Source organism: Vidua chalybeata, chromosome 22, assembly GCF_026979565.1.
Source record: "Vidua chalybeata isolate OUT-0048 chromosome 22, bVidCha1 merged haplotype, whole genome shotgun sequence".
Taxonomy (NCBI): domain Eukaryota; kingdom Metazoa; phylum Chordata; class Aves; order Passeriformes; family Viduidae; genus Vidua; species Vidua chalybeata.
Genome location: NC_071551.1, coordinates 5585969 through 5603085, shown reverse-complemented (window position 1 = coordinate 5603085; position 17117 = coordinate 5585969). Strand labels below are relative to the sequence as shown.

The 17117-nt window shown below is 46.3% G+C and overlaps 1 protein-coding gene and 1 long non-coding RNA gene across 4 annotated transcripts in view; one reads left to right on the top strand and one right to left on the bottom strand.

The window, feature by feature from the left end:
* Positions 1–8692, top strand: part of SKI (SKI proto-oncogene) — a 101468-nt gene extending 92776 nt beyond the window's left edge. The window contains exons 7-8 of the mRNA XM_053963176.1: positions 1757–1987; positions 3939–8692. Coding sequence (XP_053819151.1) covers positions 1757–1987; positions 3939–4127 — 420 coding nt within the window. The 3' untranslated portion in view covers positions 4128–8692. The remainder of the gene's footprint in view (positions 1–1756; positions 1988–3938) is intronic.
* LOC128799075 (uncharacterized) overlaps positions 4749–17117 on the bottom strand; it is a 113338-nt gene continuing 100969 nt past the window's right edge. For 2 of the 3 annotated variants that reach the window (XR_008434637.1, XR_008434639.1), the window contains 6 exons: positions 16469–16523; positions 7959–8014; positions 6843–6930; positions 5730–5837; positions 5116–5203; positions 4749–4833 (listed from right to left, as the gene is read on the bottom strand). This is a non-coding gene — a long non-coding RNA (uncharacterized LOC128799075). Of the gene's footprint in view, positions 4856–5115; positions 5204–5729; positions 5838–6842; positions 6931–7958; positions 8015–16468; positions 16524–17117 lie in introns of all 3 variants that reach the window. The other variant, XR_008434638.1, reaches the window with a different exon arrangement.

Below are 17117 nucleotides of genomic sequence, written 5' to 3'. Positions count from 1 at the left end.
CTGGATCCATCAGTTGTATCCATGGTCAGGCAGGGCTGCAGGTCAGGGCTGAGCGCAGTGATGGGGGAACTGCCTTTTGTTTGAGCTGGGGTAAAAAGAGTGCAGAGAAATAGAAGAGGGAGCCAGCCAGGGTAGAAGATTTGTGTGTCCTCTTTGAATATTTGGTGTGGAGCTGTTCCCAAGCTGGGGCTGGAATCCATGGGATGGAGTAACTAAGGTTTGATCGAGTGTGGGAGACACAAAACCAGCACTGATGCTCTCTTTTTTAGTTACCCTGAGCAAATTGCTTAATTCCTTTGTGTTCCAGTAAATCTGGGTTTTATTTTATGTATTTAAAAGTAAACATTTATGTGTAATACCTAAATAGTGTGCACTTAAAGCAGGAGTTGCATGAGCCCTGTGTCAGGGGCAGGGGACTCTGGTGTCCAACCTTTGCTCTCCATTTGGGAAGGTGTGGGTTCCCAGTTCCACACATAGAAGAGGTGTCTGTGTGAGCATTTCCAGGGGCTGTGTGTGCATTTCCAGGGGTTGTGGGTACTCCCAGGGGCTGGGTGTGCATTTCCAGAGGTTGTGGGTACTCCCAGGGGCTGGGTGTGCATTTCCAGGGGTTGTGGGTACTCCCAGGGGCTGGGTGTGCATTTCCAGAGGTTGTGGGTACTCCCAGGGGCTGGGTGTGCATTTCCAGAGGTTGTGGGTACTCCCAGGGGCTGGGTGTGCATTTCCAGGGGTTGTGGGTACTTCCAGGGGCTGTGTGTGTATTTCCAGAGGCATGGCCAAGCTAACTTCCAGCCTGGCTGGGAAGTGAGATTGTCAAAAGAGTGAATTTCCCATGACCCTGCAGTGCTACTTCACAGCAACGGGGGCTGGAGGGTTTGACTCGGACAGGGAGGAAATGCTGCTTCTGAGGAAAAAAATAGATCTTTAATTTCAAATTTAACCATTTAGGAAACATGAGCCACATCTCTGTGCTTGCTGTGGACGTGTGGTTTAACAACTCTGGGGTTTCTTTCTTTGCACCTTGAAGGTTCCTTATCATTATCACTTCAATTAATGGTTCCCTCATGGATTTGAGATTCCAAGGCAGCAGCTCCCAGCCTGGACAGGGGGAGTGGCAGTTCTAGAGCAAAATCTGGTTTCCATTCAGCTTCAGGTTTTCACCAAGAGTTTCCCAGCTCTTGTGACAGAGCAGTCCATGAGCTGGTTGTCAGGAGTCTTGGGGCTCACCCCAGTCACCTACAGCACCCCAGAGCTAGAAAAGACACAGTTTGTGTTCTGTCCTTGCCTTGAGTGGATTTTTTGGGGGGGGGCTTGATAAAATGGAGCTGATTTCTGATGTCCTGTTGAGCTTTGCCGTACACAAAGGACACTCAGAACTGCACTTTCCACGTTGTGCATCTTCAGAGCCTTCAGCTCCAGCCCAGGCACTGCAGTCGGGTGGTTTGGAACGTGGAGCTGGTGCTGGAGCTCTCTCCAACTGCAGTTCATCTTTATTCAGGCCCAGATGGTCGCAGCTATTCTGCTTGACAAAGCAAAATGGGGATGTAGCGCCGAGCTTTTTGTTATCCTGGGCTTCAGGGTAGCTGGAGTGCAAGAACTCCACAGGATTTAAAGGAGAAGGGCTCGTGCAAAGTTCAGAGAGGGGTTTAGCCATGGGCTGCCTTGGTCACAACCAGCAGGAGGTGGGAATGTGGTTTGGATGGCTTCCCTTGCAGCTCTGCTTCCTTGCACTCACTCCTTACCTGCTTCTGTGTCCCAGGAGCTGGAGTTCCTGCGAGTGGCCAAGAAAGAGAAGCTGAGGGAAGCAACGGAGGCCAAGCGCAACCTGCGGAAGGAGATCGAGCGCCTGCGAGCCGAGAACGAGAAGAAGATGAAGGAGGCCAACGAGTCCCGGATCCGGCTGAAGAGGGAGCTGGAGCAGGCGCGGCAGATCCGCGTGTGCGACAAGGGCTGCGAGGCCGGCAGGCTCCGGGCCAAGTACTCAGCACAGGTGAGGCCCAGCAGGGGCTGGAGCAGCTCCTCAGCTCCCTCCTGCTGCCCCCTGCCAGGCACTGCTCCCACCCCTGCTCCTGAGCTGGGAGAGGCAGCAACAGAGGGCAGGGGCCAGCCAGGAGTCCAAAAAATGGGTTCTGAATTTAAACTCATTCCATGCACCTGCCACAGAGGTGTGCAGGGCCTCCCCTGTTAAAGGGAGCCCTCAGAAGCTACTGTCTAACATACTTTAATTTGTGTGTATTTATATATATTTCAAATACTTTACACAGTTTAACATAGCCCTGAAAAGCTCGTGGCAGAGGGAATTCCAGCAGCCTGTTGTGAGACACAGGTGTGCTCCTGGAGGTGGGAGCTGCAGGTCCCTGCTGTGGTGGCTTTAAGGGAGGAGGGGAAGAGCAGAAGCAAAGCTCACAATCTCCAGGGCTCTGATAAGGGGAAGGGGAGTGGCCGCCTGCTCCCGCTGAGACACGTCTGGCCAGGAGCAGGAAATGATGTGGGGCTTCCTCTCAGCATCACAGGATGTCTCACTGATAAGGGGTGTCCAGACTAAACAGAGCCTCCCTGGGGCTGCTGTGCTGGGCGTTCCCCCCAGGGCCCTGGGGAGCAGCACCAGGGCAGGTGAACACGGCCTGGGCTGGGCTTGGGGACTCAGCTGTGTCCTGGGGGTGACTCTGTGACACTGGGCATTTTCAGTCTCTTAATGCGTTCCCTCCTTTAAGCTTAAAGGCTAAAAATCACCTCAAAAAGAACTCAAGAAACCAATTATGCCTCTTTTCTGAGGCCAGGCCTGGCAGATTGGCAGTGTCCCCTGCAGCAGCCTGCTGTGACAGCCACCCCTGAGCCCCCACAGCTGTCCTTGGGCAAAGGGCACGTGGCAGCTCCTGTTTCGTGGCTGGCACAGCTGGTAACAGAACTCCTGTGAGTAACTCACTCCCAAGGCTGAATTTTATAAGACGTTACTACAACTTAAGAACTTAAGTCTTGAGAAATTTTAAAATAAAGCTTCATACACCCTTGTAGCTACAGCTTGGGGTGCAAGAGGAAGTTGGTCACATACTATTTTTGAGGAAACCGCAGTTCTCTAGACACTCAGTCTGACAGAAACAGCATCAGGCCAGGGTGAGAAAAGGCAACAGAGTCAGGGTGGAAATGCCTCTGTGTAGGCTTAAAGTATAGATGTTTAATACCCACTGAGGAGCTGTGGTTTATGCCTTCCTTTTTCTTACCTTGATACTGAAATCCAAACGTGGATGGGGGGAGGTTTATCTGCATTTTAGCCCAAAACATTGGAGGTTTCCTTTCCTTGTTAAATGGCAATCTTTCCTGACTGTTGATATTTCCTTTCTCACTGGGTGCTGCTTCTCTCATATTTTCACCCTCCAGTCCTGGGGGTTTTCTCTGCCTTTTCTGTCAAAAAGTACCAAACAGGGAGATCAGGGAGGCCAAGGGCAGCTGCAGGTCCTGCTGGGAGCAGAGTGGGTACACTCAGATCTGGGAGGGCCTGGCCCATCAGCAGCCAAGGCCCTTTCTGGTCACTTCCATTAACAATCATTGCAAAAGAGCTGAAAGTGAATCCCCTGTGCCAACACCTGGGGTTTGCTTTGCAGAGCTGCTGCCACTGCCTAAAGAAAGAGCAGGCATGCTTGAAGAAGTGACCAGAGTTCTGTAGCACTAAGGAATTCTTGAACTGTTTCTTAACTCTTCTGGTTTTCACCTTCCTTTCTGGAGCTGGAGTCACTGGGAATGTTTGGGTTTCAAAGCTAAGCAGGCACTGTACTGCAGTAGTGCATGGAAAAAAAGGAACAGGGAATTCCTTCCTCAATCTTGATAATCCTATGTGTGGAGTACACATTTTCCCTCTGCCCTGGCCCTGTGCAAGGTCTGTGGGGAGGCACAGGCTCTGCCCTAGGCCGTGTCCCACAGCCCTGTGTGTCCTGTCCCCGCAGATCGAGGACCTGCAGGTGAAGCTGCAGCACGCCGAGGCCGACCGGGAGCAGCTCCGCGCCGACCTCCTGCACGAGAGGGAGGCCCGCGAGCACCTGGAGAAGGTGGTCAAGGAACTTCAGGAACAACTGTGGCCCAAAGCCAGCAGCCAGCCCAGCAGTGAGAGCACCTCGAGCCCCATGGAGAACTGAGCCCTCATCCCCCAGCACAGGGAGGGAGAGAGTGGGACTGGGAGTGCACGTGTGAGTAGTGGTGTCCTGGCACACACTTTAGGAATATGGATTCTCAGTAGTTGGAAGGCAAATGTTGTTACTCTCTAGAACAGAAGCACTGAATTCCGCCTCTTTTTTTTCCCAATCCATATAGCACAACATCTTACTGTGCCTAGAAAACACAAAGTGTTTGTAAACAAAATACTTTTAAGTCCACAGCAAATTTTCTACTGGCAAACTCTAAGCAAAGCAGTGTGGTCCAGCTAAACCCGGAGTCCAAGGTGAGCACGGCAGTGGCTTTGTGTTCTCCTGCCTGTTGGAACATTTTGGAATTTAAAAACAAACCGACTTTTCTTATAAGCTATTTAAAATAATTCATTACACAGACTTGGTATTAAAAAAAATTAACAAGATTTTTATAATGAACCTTTAAAAGCAAAACAAAAAAAAAAAAAAGACAAAAAATAAAAAACCTTCGATGCACAATTTTTAATGACTTTATAGGCTTTGGGATTCTTTGTGCAGAAGCCCCTCTGTGGTGATGATGCCATCCATGTCAGGAGCAGTTTTCCAGCCATCTCAGAAGCCATCACGGTTCCATCCCGTCACGTGGGTGTAGGAGAAGTTCAGAGTGCTTTTCCAAGTTGATTTTTTTCCTTAGAATGAATTATGTCCATTTCCTGCCCTGGACACAGGAAGAAGGGAAGCTGCAGGAGTGTGCAGGGGGGAGAGGGGATGAGAAGGGGTTGGGTTGAGAGCCCCAGCCCAGCCCCACAGACCCCCCTGTGTTCAGAGACTTCACCCAGGAGCACGTCAGCTTTGGGAAAAGGAAGAGAGAAAGGAAGAAAAGAAGGAAATGGATGATCAGTTGGTAGAGGAACAAAGCAGAGACATCTGTGTGTTGAAGTCATTCTGAAATCTTCAGCTTTCAGTTTTCTGGAAAACTCATCTTGTTGCACCATCTTACCATGAATTCAGTATTTCCCTGCTTCCATTCCGAACTGTCAGTCAGGATTTCTGTGCCCAAGGAGAGTCCAACGTTGCAGTGTCAGATACTACAGAACAGAAAACCAACATTTTTGCTGCTGTGAATAAGCCTACATCTTTTTTTAAATAACTTTTTTGTTTTTTAAAAGAGAAATTACTTTAATTTTGGGATCCAAGCCGCGGCCCCGGGATACAATGCAGCAAACCATCACTACCTTGGGGGTGGTGCTGAGGTTTTTTATATTTTTTTAAGCCTGCACTTTGTCAGAATCTTACTCTGCATTTTATTCCCTGTTTCTAAGAAGTACATGTCAAGCATTTGAGATTCTGCCCTAACAGCTGTGCAAACCATGAACCCAATCTGCCACCACTGACACCTCCCATCAGCATCCGTGTAAGCAAAGGAGGATCCAGCAGGTCCAGAATCCCCAGAGCAGGAATTCCCCCTGTGCTGCTGGTTCAGTTAGAACCTGGTTTTGTGGCTGTGTATGACCCAAGCTGGGGAGCAGCAGAGATGCTCCCAAAAGTGCTTAACAAATAAAGCTGGTGCTTTACTGATCAGGAGAAAATTAATTTTCACCCATAAACACTCACCTCTGACACGCTCAAGCAAGTGAAAATGTGATCTGGGGCTGCAGATGTGCCTTCCAGCTCATTTTTCCTCTCAGCATCTTCTCTAGGCAATGCTGACACTTTTTTTACCTTAAAGAATAAGAATTTAAAAAAAAAAGGAAAAAAAAAAAAAGAACCCCCTATGCATCATCATAACCAGAGTTATTCTAAAAGAAGAAACATATTTCCAGTAGTCTTTATTTGCTTTTGGACATTAATGCAAACCATGTTAGCTTCAAAATTATTTCCCAGTAGACAGAAAGCGGCTTCCAATCCTAAAATTATGGTATTTACTTACAGTACATTAGAGAGATTTTTTTTTTAAACAAGAGCTGTTTGCTTGAAACCATTTTAGTAACCATTATAGTAACTGTGAGCATTAACAAAGAAGTTCATATATATGTTTTAGGTACAAAAAAGAAGAAATATGAAAGGAGTGGAATTACTGGGACAATGTAAAACTGTTGGGAGCAAGAAACAGTCACACCAAGTCAATGACCTGAACCTGTCTGTGGATACAGGGGTTGGCCCTTGTGTGTTTGGGATGCTGGAGACTGGCTCTAGGTGCAGATCTCCTTCTAAAGTGCAATGCAAAAGGAATTTTGATAATGCTTGAGCAGGTTTTGTTTTTGTTTTTTTTTTAATGTGGGGTTTTATTTTCTTTGTATGGTTTTTTTTCTGCAATTATTAAATCATATGCATGGATTAAACTCTGCCATATAGTCATTAATGGGCATTATTACTGTCTTATGTAAAGGGGTTCTTTTGTTATGCAGTATGCAGAAAAATGTTCTCAGCCTTATGATTTCCAGATCTGTATTATCCACTTATTTCTTCAAGGGAAACTAAACAACTGTAGCTGTAGCTGATCATTTTTGTGCATTTCAAGTCTCTTGTGCTCTGCTTTACTGCCGTGTTGGGAACCACACAGAGAATAGACCCCGCTCCTGTGGTGGCTCATGGAAGCCTGGCTTTGGAAATTTTGCTTGTTTGGGTTTTTCCCCCTGATCTGTGATAGTTTCTCTCCCTTTATAACCCCCAAAAAATAGCAACATGTCCATGTCCAGCTGTTGTCTCCCAGGAAAAGCCACTCACTTGAGCACACTGAGTTTTCCTTTTCGTGTCCAGGGAAATGCAGTCACTCACTGGGCATGAGGCTCTCACACATCTGAAGGAAGGAAATCTGCAGGATTTTTAAAGGAAGAAAGCAGAACAGTAAAATAGTCAATCAGCACCAAGCAGCCTCACCTGTGCTGCACAGGTAAAGGGTCCCAGGGGCAGCACAGGATATCCCAACCAGAATTACAGCTGGGGCTTTCCTCTCTGCCCCACTCACAGTCACTCCATGCAGGGCCATCCATCCCTGCAGGTGAACTCGCCCCAAGACTCCCTAGGGTTTGCTCCTTGGGAGTGAAAGGCCATTTCTAGCAATTAATGTTTAAAAGCATGAAGATAAATAAGGTGCAAGAAGAGCAGGAACAAATTCTCCAGCAGCAGCCACTGCCCAGGAGGGGCTCGCAGGGCTGGGTCTGGCTTAAGCCACTGGGCATTTCCTAACCACGCTTAACAATCAGTTCATTCTGCAGAACAGGTCAGTTATTGCTGCAGAGTGTGTGATTTATTTCTAATTCAGAGTCCTTAGCAGTGTCTCTGTCCCAGCCCCAGGGGATTCTCGCCGGGGGGGGGCTCAGAGCAGCCCCCCCTCGTGTGAAGGTGCTCGAGGCCAGGGAGCTCTGGGGTCATTCCTGTGTCTGCAACACCTCAGTAAAGCTGTGTGAGCCTGGTCCATGAATTCCTTCCTTCTGCAGCCCCCACTCCCTGCTGCGTTCCCAGGGAGAGGGGCTGCCCCTCCATCCCCCCATCTTCTGTGCTTTAGTTTCCTTTAAGAAGTTCCAAGGGAGAAGAGGTGTTTCATACAGGCTGTTGACTCTCCCTGTACCTACAAATATATTACTACTTGTATATTCAGTTTAATTACTCCTTGTTTCTATTACTGAACGAAGACTTAACGAAGGGAAAAAAAAACCAACAGCAATAACATTCATATCTATGGAGCAGCTAACTCTATACATAATATTCTGCTTTTCAAACAGAACTAGCCAATGTAAAAAAAACATTAAAAGTAAATTCAACATGTAAATACTTTTTTTCATTTTACACTGTTGTATTATAAGTGTATATGGTGTTTACTTTTTCAAAACTCTTTCTTACCTGGTAGTTGTCTTGTTTTATGAGTTGTGTTTTTAACTGAGAAGAACCTTTGCTGTCTGTTAGGAAAAAAACAAAACAAAATCTTTTTGCAAGTTTTCAATGTGGGTTATAACCTTTTCTCCATCATTTGCATTTTATTTGTCCTTATTTTCACTGTAAAGTATTTTATTACCAAAAGGTTGGTTTTTGTTCCATTCTGCCCTCTCAGCAGTCCATGTGTTTTAGAGAGAAGTTTTTTGTTGGCTTGGTTGTTGTTTTGTTTTTGTTTTTTTTTTTTTTAATTGAAAGAACTCACAGAAATGACATTTTTTCAATTGAAGAAAAATAAATCTTTACATTTATAATAGCCAATAGCATTTCAGCACATTTTTGTTATCCTGGTCTCTCCTATGCTGCTGCTAATGACAATATTATGACTTACTCTACTATTCTAGAACTATTTTTATGTAAGTAATGTATGCTTTCTTGTTTATAAATGCCTGATTTAAAAAAAAAATAAGAAAAAAGCTTGGCATATTTATCTATTTCGCTGTGTACCTTGATAGTCCTTTTCCACCCCCTTTTCCACATCCCCTCCCCCTGATGCAGATAATATTGTAAAATAAAGGACTTTATGAGATTATGTATGAAAATAGCTATGCTTATATACCACAGTGACTGAATGTACAGTGTATAGACGCATTACCGAAAATAAAATTGTTTGTCCAGAAAAAAATAAAGAGCTCTGGGATGTTTTTGGAGTTCTCTGTGCTTTGCTGAGGTGCTGCTCTCCCCTTTCATGATGATCCCACAGCACCTGGTCCCTGATTTCCTGAGAGCCCAGGAGAAGGACCTTCCTTCCCCGAGGCATCATTTAACACAAAACCCCTGCAGGGCTGCACGGACACTGCTGGAAGGAGACTGGAATTTAACTGGGATCACAGCCTTCCACTGCGTGGGGAAAATCTAACACTCCAGTGAAATTTCCTTGGAATAGTGAGAATTGTAAGCATAGAGAAGTTTGTTCTAGGTCAAAGAAAAAGAAACACAAGAGGGGAAAATGCAAAAAGCAGGAGATGGAAACATATGTCAGAATAATTCTCTCATGGTTTTCTGAGAAGTGGCTGCAGAATTTCCACAGCTCTGGGACATTTCTGAAATGCCTTTGTAAAGCAGTGGAAAAGCTGGAGAATGAGCAAAGAGCTTAAAAAAATAAATCTCTTCTTATTTGAGACTAACCCAGCTTTCCAAGGGGTGGGTCTGTGTCCTAAATGCAGCTCCACATCCTTGGGAAGGGATCTTGTGCCCCATAGCTCATCCACATCCCTGTCCTTCCACCTGCACAGCCTTACTGTGGCTCGGGGTCCTGAAATTCAAAGCTCAAATAACGTTGCTCCTGCTGTTCCTTCTCAGAGAGATTTGTCTGGGTATTCCTGTTCCAAACTAAATAGCAAACTAGATTTGGGTTGATAAGGCTTGGTACCAGAGGCTGAAAAAATTATATATTCTGTCTCCAAGGACCTCTGAGTGCAACAGCACAGACTGGTAAAGCCCAGTCAAGCTGTCTTGTGTTTCTGGGTAAGGGGTAACAACTAACTGGGTTTGAAAATTCTGGTTCTGCTGACAAAATGACTTCAGTTTACTAGGAATGAGACACATTAGGAATGAGACCTGAACCTGCTCAATAACCAAGTGAGCTGAACTGACCCAAACTCAAAGTAGCCGAAATAAATAGAAATAAAAATCCAGTTTCCTGAGGCTTGGAGTAAAAACTTTTCATTATTTACTCAAGAGCTTGTGTTACCCATCCATCAGAAGACACCACTAAAAACCCAAACACAGGGTGTATGTGGCAAATCCAAACCTTGTGTGGGGCACAGCTGAAAGAAACGGGCACAAAATCCCAGAAATGGGATTAAACAGGACCCCAGTGGTTCCCAGTGTCCTGTGAGCAGCCCCCTGATCCCAGCCTAGCAGATGGAGCACAGGGAAACTCAACACACACACAGCAGGGAGAGGCCTGAGGGATTTTGGGGAGAAATGAGATTCCTTGTTACTGCTCAAGGGATCCAAAACAGATCTTTTAGGTGCTCCCACCTTCAATTGCTGAAAAGACATTAAAGAAACACATCCTGCAGGGAAGGGATCCAACATGTGGAAAATGACAGGAATCTGGGAAGCAGCAGAAGCCCAGGAATGCCAGAGTTAATGGAGATCTGAGCTCCAAGGCACTGTCAGGAGGAAGAGCACAGCTCTAATAAAACCCAGCTGTGTGACGTACACGCCACTGGAATTTTTATGAGATGGCTTATGTGCACTTTAAGTATTACCTGACTGCAGTGCAAATTCCCACACACTTTGGGAGGGAAAAAAGTTTCCACAGCTCTCTGGGGTGGACTGGTTGAGCCCAATTGTTCTGCACAGCATCGTTCTGGATTTACCTTTGTATTTGTTTCTGTTGAGTCAGCTCCTCAACCTGGAACCTTGAGAATTTCACCTTTGTAAAACTGCCCCAGAGCCACCCTGGCCCAGCCGTCCCAGTCCTCTGGCCTTTCCACCACTGCTCTTCCACCTCCCATACCTGTGCAGCTGAGGAAGATACCAAGGAACAAGAGGACACCTGCACAGGTCAAAAGAAAATGAGGCTTCACTGCTTCAAAGGTCAGATTTGCTCCAAAATCTCATTTCTGTAAACACCATAAGGACCATAAACTTGAGTGACCATGATCTTGGGAAGAAAGTTTACAAAGAGCCTTTTATAAACCCTGTTTATAATACAATGTTTTGGGTTGCTCCATGTGCTCGGTTCCAGCCCTGGAACAAGAAATTTCTTTGTTGTCAGAAAAGGTCATTAAACCCTTCCTTTTATGTGGCCAAGGATCAAACAGGTGCATGAACAGAGCACGAACAGAGCTCCTGGCCTCACAGCCCATGAGTGAAACCACTTGAGCCAGCACAGACGGATTCCCTGAGCAGCATCCCAAGTGCCACTGCCCTGCTGTGGCCTCCCTGCACCACACTCCTCCTGCTCAGGGTCCCAGCAGGAAGCACCCACCAAACATCTCCTTGGCAGTGCCAACTGCAGGCCCAGCAGGGCAGAGTGTCCCTTCCCGGGCTGCTCAGCATTCCTGAATCCAGCTCCTGGATTTCCAGCACTGCTTTGCAGAGCAAGTGACCAGTCAGACACAGAGAGGTCGAATTTCCTTCAGTTACCTTTCCAACCCACAAGGTGAGTGGAGCAGCAGAGGAAGGCACGGCACCAAACCTTCCATGTTCCATTTCCTGGCAGGTTTAACTCCCCCACAAACCCTCTGCCCCAAATTCCAGCCCCTCTGCCTGGCAGCAGCTCCCAGCTCAGGATTACACTGCAGTGCCAAGGGATTCAACACACACAGCATTTTTCAGCAATAGAGGTTTCCTAGTCCTGGCTCTGCAGCCTGCAATTACTGCATCTTTGCTGATGTCAGCCCTGCTGCTTTCCCTACAACGCTCTGCATGGAAAATCTGGGATGGGACTTTGGCTACACCAAAAAAGGAACACAGGATGGGATTGTAGATCAGGACTGCGAGCAGACACGAGGCTCCCAGCTGGACCTGCTGCAGTGGGCTTGGAGATTCTGCATGGGAAGTTCTGAACTCCTTGTGCCCACCCAAGCCCTGCTGGTGCCGGTGGATGCCCGGGAAGCTGCCAGGGAGCAGCAGCCCAGGGCAGCTGCCACCATCCCTGCCCAGCTCTGAGCACACCCCACGCAGCTCCCGTGCAGGGATCCCGCGCTGCTTAATTCAATTTGGCAGATAACATTGGGGAAAGGCATTGATTTCCTCCCCTCGCTCCCTCCTTCCCTTCCATCAATTTTCCCAGATAAGCAGCCTGTGGCTCAGGTCCTGCTGGTGACGGATGCCTTGTAATTGCTCTGAATGGATTATCCCCAGACATGGAGCAGGCATTTACAGTGCACAGCTGTAATCAGAAACACTCGCACCCGGGAGAGGGGCTCTGAGGAGCAGACAGCTGGCTCTGGCCTCTGCCTTGTCTCTCTGCTCTTATATTAAGCCTAACTTTATGTATCTGTGGTTTTAATACAGTAATATCCAGGACATCCACTGAAATCAGGGTCCAGATGGGTTCAGTGCCATCCCGACCCTCAGAACTGATCTCTGCTTCTGACAACGGCACGACTCGGGCTACAAAGGGATTTTCCACTCTGCTCACATCTTTCTAAAGATTTTGCAAATTATTATTTGGCTAAACAGGAATCCAGCCACTTGAATGGGCAACATCCCCCCAACTTGGGAAATCCATGCAGACATACTCTGTCCTGGCAATTACTGGCTAAAAGACATTAGATGAGACAGTTCTCACCTCAGTTTATTGCTGCTTTTCTCCCTCTGCCCAGACTAAATTGTCAGCAGTTTGTTTAGCAAGATCCCATTGACTTTCTAATTTGTATGTCTGGGGGGAGAAACCCATGAATAACTAAGTGTGAGACAGACTGTTACATAGGAACAAAACACAGCAATTTGAGCCACTGTATTTTAATTTTGTGCAATTATCCACAGCAGCCCAGTATCAAGGGGCAGCAGATCCACGACCAGGATGCTTAGGCTGAAAATCTGATCAACATCAAAGTGTTTTGCCCTGCAAACTTTCATTGAGGTCACTTAATGAATGAAGGAAAGCAGCAGAACAGCACCCAGCAAGGAAATGATCCTGTCCTACATTCCCTGCTCCTGGAAGCTCTCTCAAACCTGGGGTTTCCTCCTCCAGCACTGATTTTCCCCTAGGATCCCTACATTAAACAGAGCATGGATTGTGCTGGAGGAAGCAGGACTCAGGTGCTCTCATCCCCTTTCCTTTGGTGTTTGTGCCACCCTGGTTTTCATTCTCTGCTCCTGCAGCATCAGCTTGGTGACTCTGTGCAGGATATGGACAATGGCAGCTCCACAGGAAAGGTTTTGTGTTCAGCATGAACAGTACAAACTTCACTCCTCCAACCTTTAACTCTAACCCAAAACCAATCCTGCTCTGAAACAAAGTCCATCTAACCCCACCTTCCAGCTCCCTCTGCTACCTGTGAAAGCAACAGGAATTTCCTGGAGCAAATGAGGCCTTGCTGCTGGTTTGGTGCTGGAATTGGGAATCCTTCCCCACACACCCCACCCCTCCCTGGGCAGCACAGCCCTGCAGGACCTGGCCTGAAGTGAGGCCCATTTCCCAGAACTCCAGGGAGTGACACCCTGGAATGGTTCACACTGGTTTATTAAACGTGCAGAAATCAACTACTCGGAAAAAAAGCTGTGTTAAAACATCACACAACACAGGCCCCTTTCCCGTTTTTGCCCCCCAGAAGCAGCCTGCAGGCAGGGGCAGAGGGGACAGTGGCTTTGGGACCACACGTGCACACCCTGGCTCGTGCAGCTGGGAGATAATGGGCTTTGCAGGTCACTGGCTCTTGAGCAGTTATCTCTGTGTAACATACACCTTGTTGTGTCTTACTGCTTAATTACAGCTGATACACAGGCCATAATATTGCTTATCATTAGCCAGAGGATGACAATTACCATTTAAGATTAAGCAGCTTGCTTTCTTCAGCCAAGTCTCCATGTGACACTTCCGTGCCCAAGAAAAGATTTGCACATGCAGAACAAATCCCCAGACTAATTGGGGATGTGCCCCTCACAAGGAGGTGGAATTTTGGAAGCACATGTTGCAGATGAACATCACCAACAGTCACTGCAGGGTTCAGCAGAACCCTGAACTTGAGGTGAAAACAGTGTTTCATAGAATTTCTAAAGTCTCTTGGCTTTGTCAGGGCTCTTGTTTCTGAAATGGACACAGTGAACAGAAAGTTGGAAGCAGTTGGAAAGCCTGGGCTATTAAAGGATCAGCAAAACTGCTGAGGCTGCACAAGCTGAGCTGTCATTAAGTAGCTTCACCCTTTCCACAAAACACAGATGTGTTCCTATGCACAAACATGTTTTTGTCTTACTGTGCACAGACAACACGAAAACTGCTGGGAAATATCCTGCACTGAAACCCACCCAGGCCTGAGAGGAGATTTCACTACTGATCACCTACAAAAAAAAGCAGAAAGACTGAGTGAGAACCACGTCCCCTCACCTCTGCTGAGCGTTTCTGAGATTCCCTCAGAGCAAAGCCTTTCCCTCCAGAACATAAATGTGATAACATTCAGTTGTGATGACTCGCAATGTCACAGGTCAAGGGTTTAAATCTCGTGTCCTGTATTTTGTCAACTCCCATTTATCCCATCCAGCACAGCACAAGGGTACCACACATAAATCTTCCAAAAATGTGTTCTGATCTTTCACCTACAGTAGATTAAAAATAGCCCGGAGCAAGAGCTTTTAGCATTTTGTCATAGCAATTTCTCCATCGAGTAAGATGGATCGCCAGCTCCACGGGGAAGGAATGAACCCACCCTGAGATCAGAGCATGCAAAAGGCTGAGTTCCACCTCCAAGGAGCAGGAGTTGTGCCCTGGGTGGAAATCCCTGCTGAGCTTCCCCTGCTGAGCCCTGTTGCAACACAGAACATCCAGGGAGGCTTTTTTTTCCTCCCTGCACACTTTTCATTTAAGCCTCAAAACACTTTTGGGAGCTCAGGCAAAAGTCTCATGTCCTGGTTTGGATTTTGAAATTTTCCAGCATGACTTTGGGCACAATTTCCATTTCCCAGATTTTATTTTTAAAAAGTATTTGAAGACAGGTGCTAATTTTGGCTATCCAATATAATTATTAGAGCTCCAGCCACTCAAATTTTCTGAAAACCTAAAGGCCAGAAAGTGAATAGCCACAACAAAACATCTTCCTCTCATAATTCTGCTCAATGATTCTGTTATTAAGCCTTGTTATTTCTTAGGGTCTTGTGGTGATCTTGCAGCAGTGAGATGCACATCACCAGTATTAAAGCACAGAACACCTTTTCACTACTGGACAAAAACCTCTCCTGATCCATTAATGTCTGCTGGGCATTAATGGTTCCCTTTCAAAACTTCAAGACCTAACTGCCTGAAAGTGAATCCACCTTTCTGTTATCAGTTGGTTTGATAAAAGTTCTGCCTGCTGCAGCAACTGGGCTTTACTTGTGTCTTTATCTCAGCACAGCCACAGTTGCCAAAGTGGAATAGATGTCCAAAGAATTTATTCAGGAAACTAAGGCTTCCAAAGCTGCAGCTGCTTCCACATGAATTCAGTGATGCAGAGTTTCCCAGCAGCTCACAGAGACTGGAACATCTGTTTACCAGACACCTTTACGACATTCTACCTCAGTGTGCTGAGATCTCAAGAGTTATCACATTAAATCTTGCAGAGGTGCTAAATAAACTGCATTAAAAAAAAAAAAAACCAAACCAAAAAAACCAACCAAAAACAAACAAACAAACAATCCAAACAAAAACAAAATAGCACAGTCTTGCTCATAACCCAAAAAATCCTGAGAAACTGAGAATGTGTACTCTCTGCCACAATTCAGAGCCCAACTTTCAAGTTTTCCAGAGAGGCTGCCCTTTTATTTCAGGCTGATTGCAGATCCCATTATCTTAGACATTATATTGTGGATTTTATATATATATATAAAAATCAGAAAACCAGCACCTGTAACAGATGTGCAGCTCTCACTAGTTCAAGTTATCAAAGAGCACTTTCAGCATCATGTGAGAGAAACTGGGGCATCACCTGTGAGTCAGAACTGGGTAAAGCCTACAGAATTTACCCAGTATTTCCCATTGGTTCCCCTTTTCTGAAACACATTCTCAGTTTAATCAGATTTTACTTTTGCATCAGGGAAAGAGTCTCTGCTTTGCTCTCCACTGTCAGAGCTGGAACAACCTCCCATATCAGAGATTTCCACACTTTTCTAATGGGATGTTCATCAAGAAAAGAGCCTTCACCTTCCTTCCTCTCAAGCCCACATTGCAGCTCTTGGATTAGAGCAGAAAACATGGGGAAAAACACATTTAGGCTTTGGGCTAGATGATCTTTAAAGCTCCCTTCCAACACAAACCAGTCTGTGATTCTATGACACTTGTGGTATTTGTGTTTATGTTTTTCCATAGGTTTTTTTAACAGACCTCAGGGAACCATTTGTGGGGCCAAAGTAATGTGGATTCACATGATCCCATCACATGTTCCTGTTGGTTTTGATGCCAGGATCAAGAGAAGAGATCCTGTGTTATTTTTATGCTTCTGTTACATTTGTGTTATTTTAGCCTCATTAATGGGCCTGTGGAAGGGGAAGGACCCATGAAAAACACACACAAATGCCACGACAATGGGTTAATTCAGATTTAACTGAACATTAAAGCATCCTCAGAGCTCCCTTTGGGGTTTGGGGAGTGGGGCAGGGGGGCACAGGCTCTTCAGTGACAACAGGGCAGATTCCATCTCTTGGACACTGCAGCATTCTCTGGCTACTGAGTCATGTAGGAAACTCTGACACACAGAAATGTGCAATTTCATATTCTGCAGCAGTGAGAAGACAGAAAACAAAGGTACAGCTGCTAAACTTCTCACCAGAAGCCAATCCAAATGGAGGGAACGGGGTGAGTCAAGCAGGGCCAACAGCATCCTGAAAGGGAAGATAAAAAAAAGGAAAACACGTTCATCACAGTTATACTGAAAGATATTTGTGATTTTTATCACTCGTCTTTTGGTGTCCTGTGGATTATTTACATTTGGAGGATGGAGATGAGCATGAGATTCAGCCCCAGCCCCAGGTGATTTGTGACACCACAGATAAGGAAGGGCCTGACTCTCCCAACCCCAGTCGGTGATGGAAAGAAACATCTCCCAGAGCTATCCCATCTCTTCCAGCACTGCATCAGGCAGCATTTCCCTTTTCTTCCAGCTGCCAGTCATCATAATACCTTCTTATCTGTATCCTCTCGATAAATCCTGTATGCATTAGAGCCCAAAGGGCTCTGACAATTCCAGCTAAGGTACACTCAAAGGGGGACTTTTTCCTTCTCTGCAGGGTCTCACATCCCTCCTGTGGTACGAGGATCCTGGAGCTCAGCAACAGAGGCCCAACACTGCCCTCTCTGTCCCTGCCCTTGGTCCCACACCATGCTAATTTTCCATTTATAAGCAGTTTATATGAAGGCAATAAACTATTCTCAGGTGTTATAAACATTTTACAGGCTGGGGCACTGCACACGCTGGG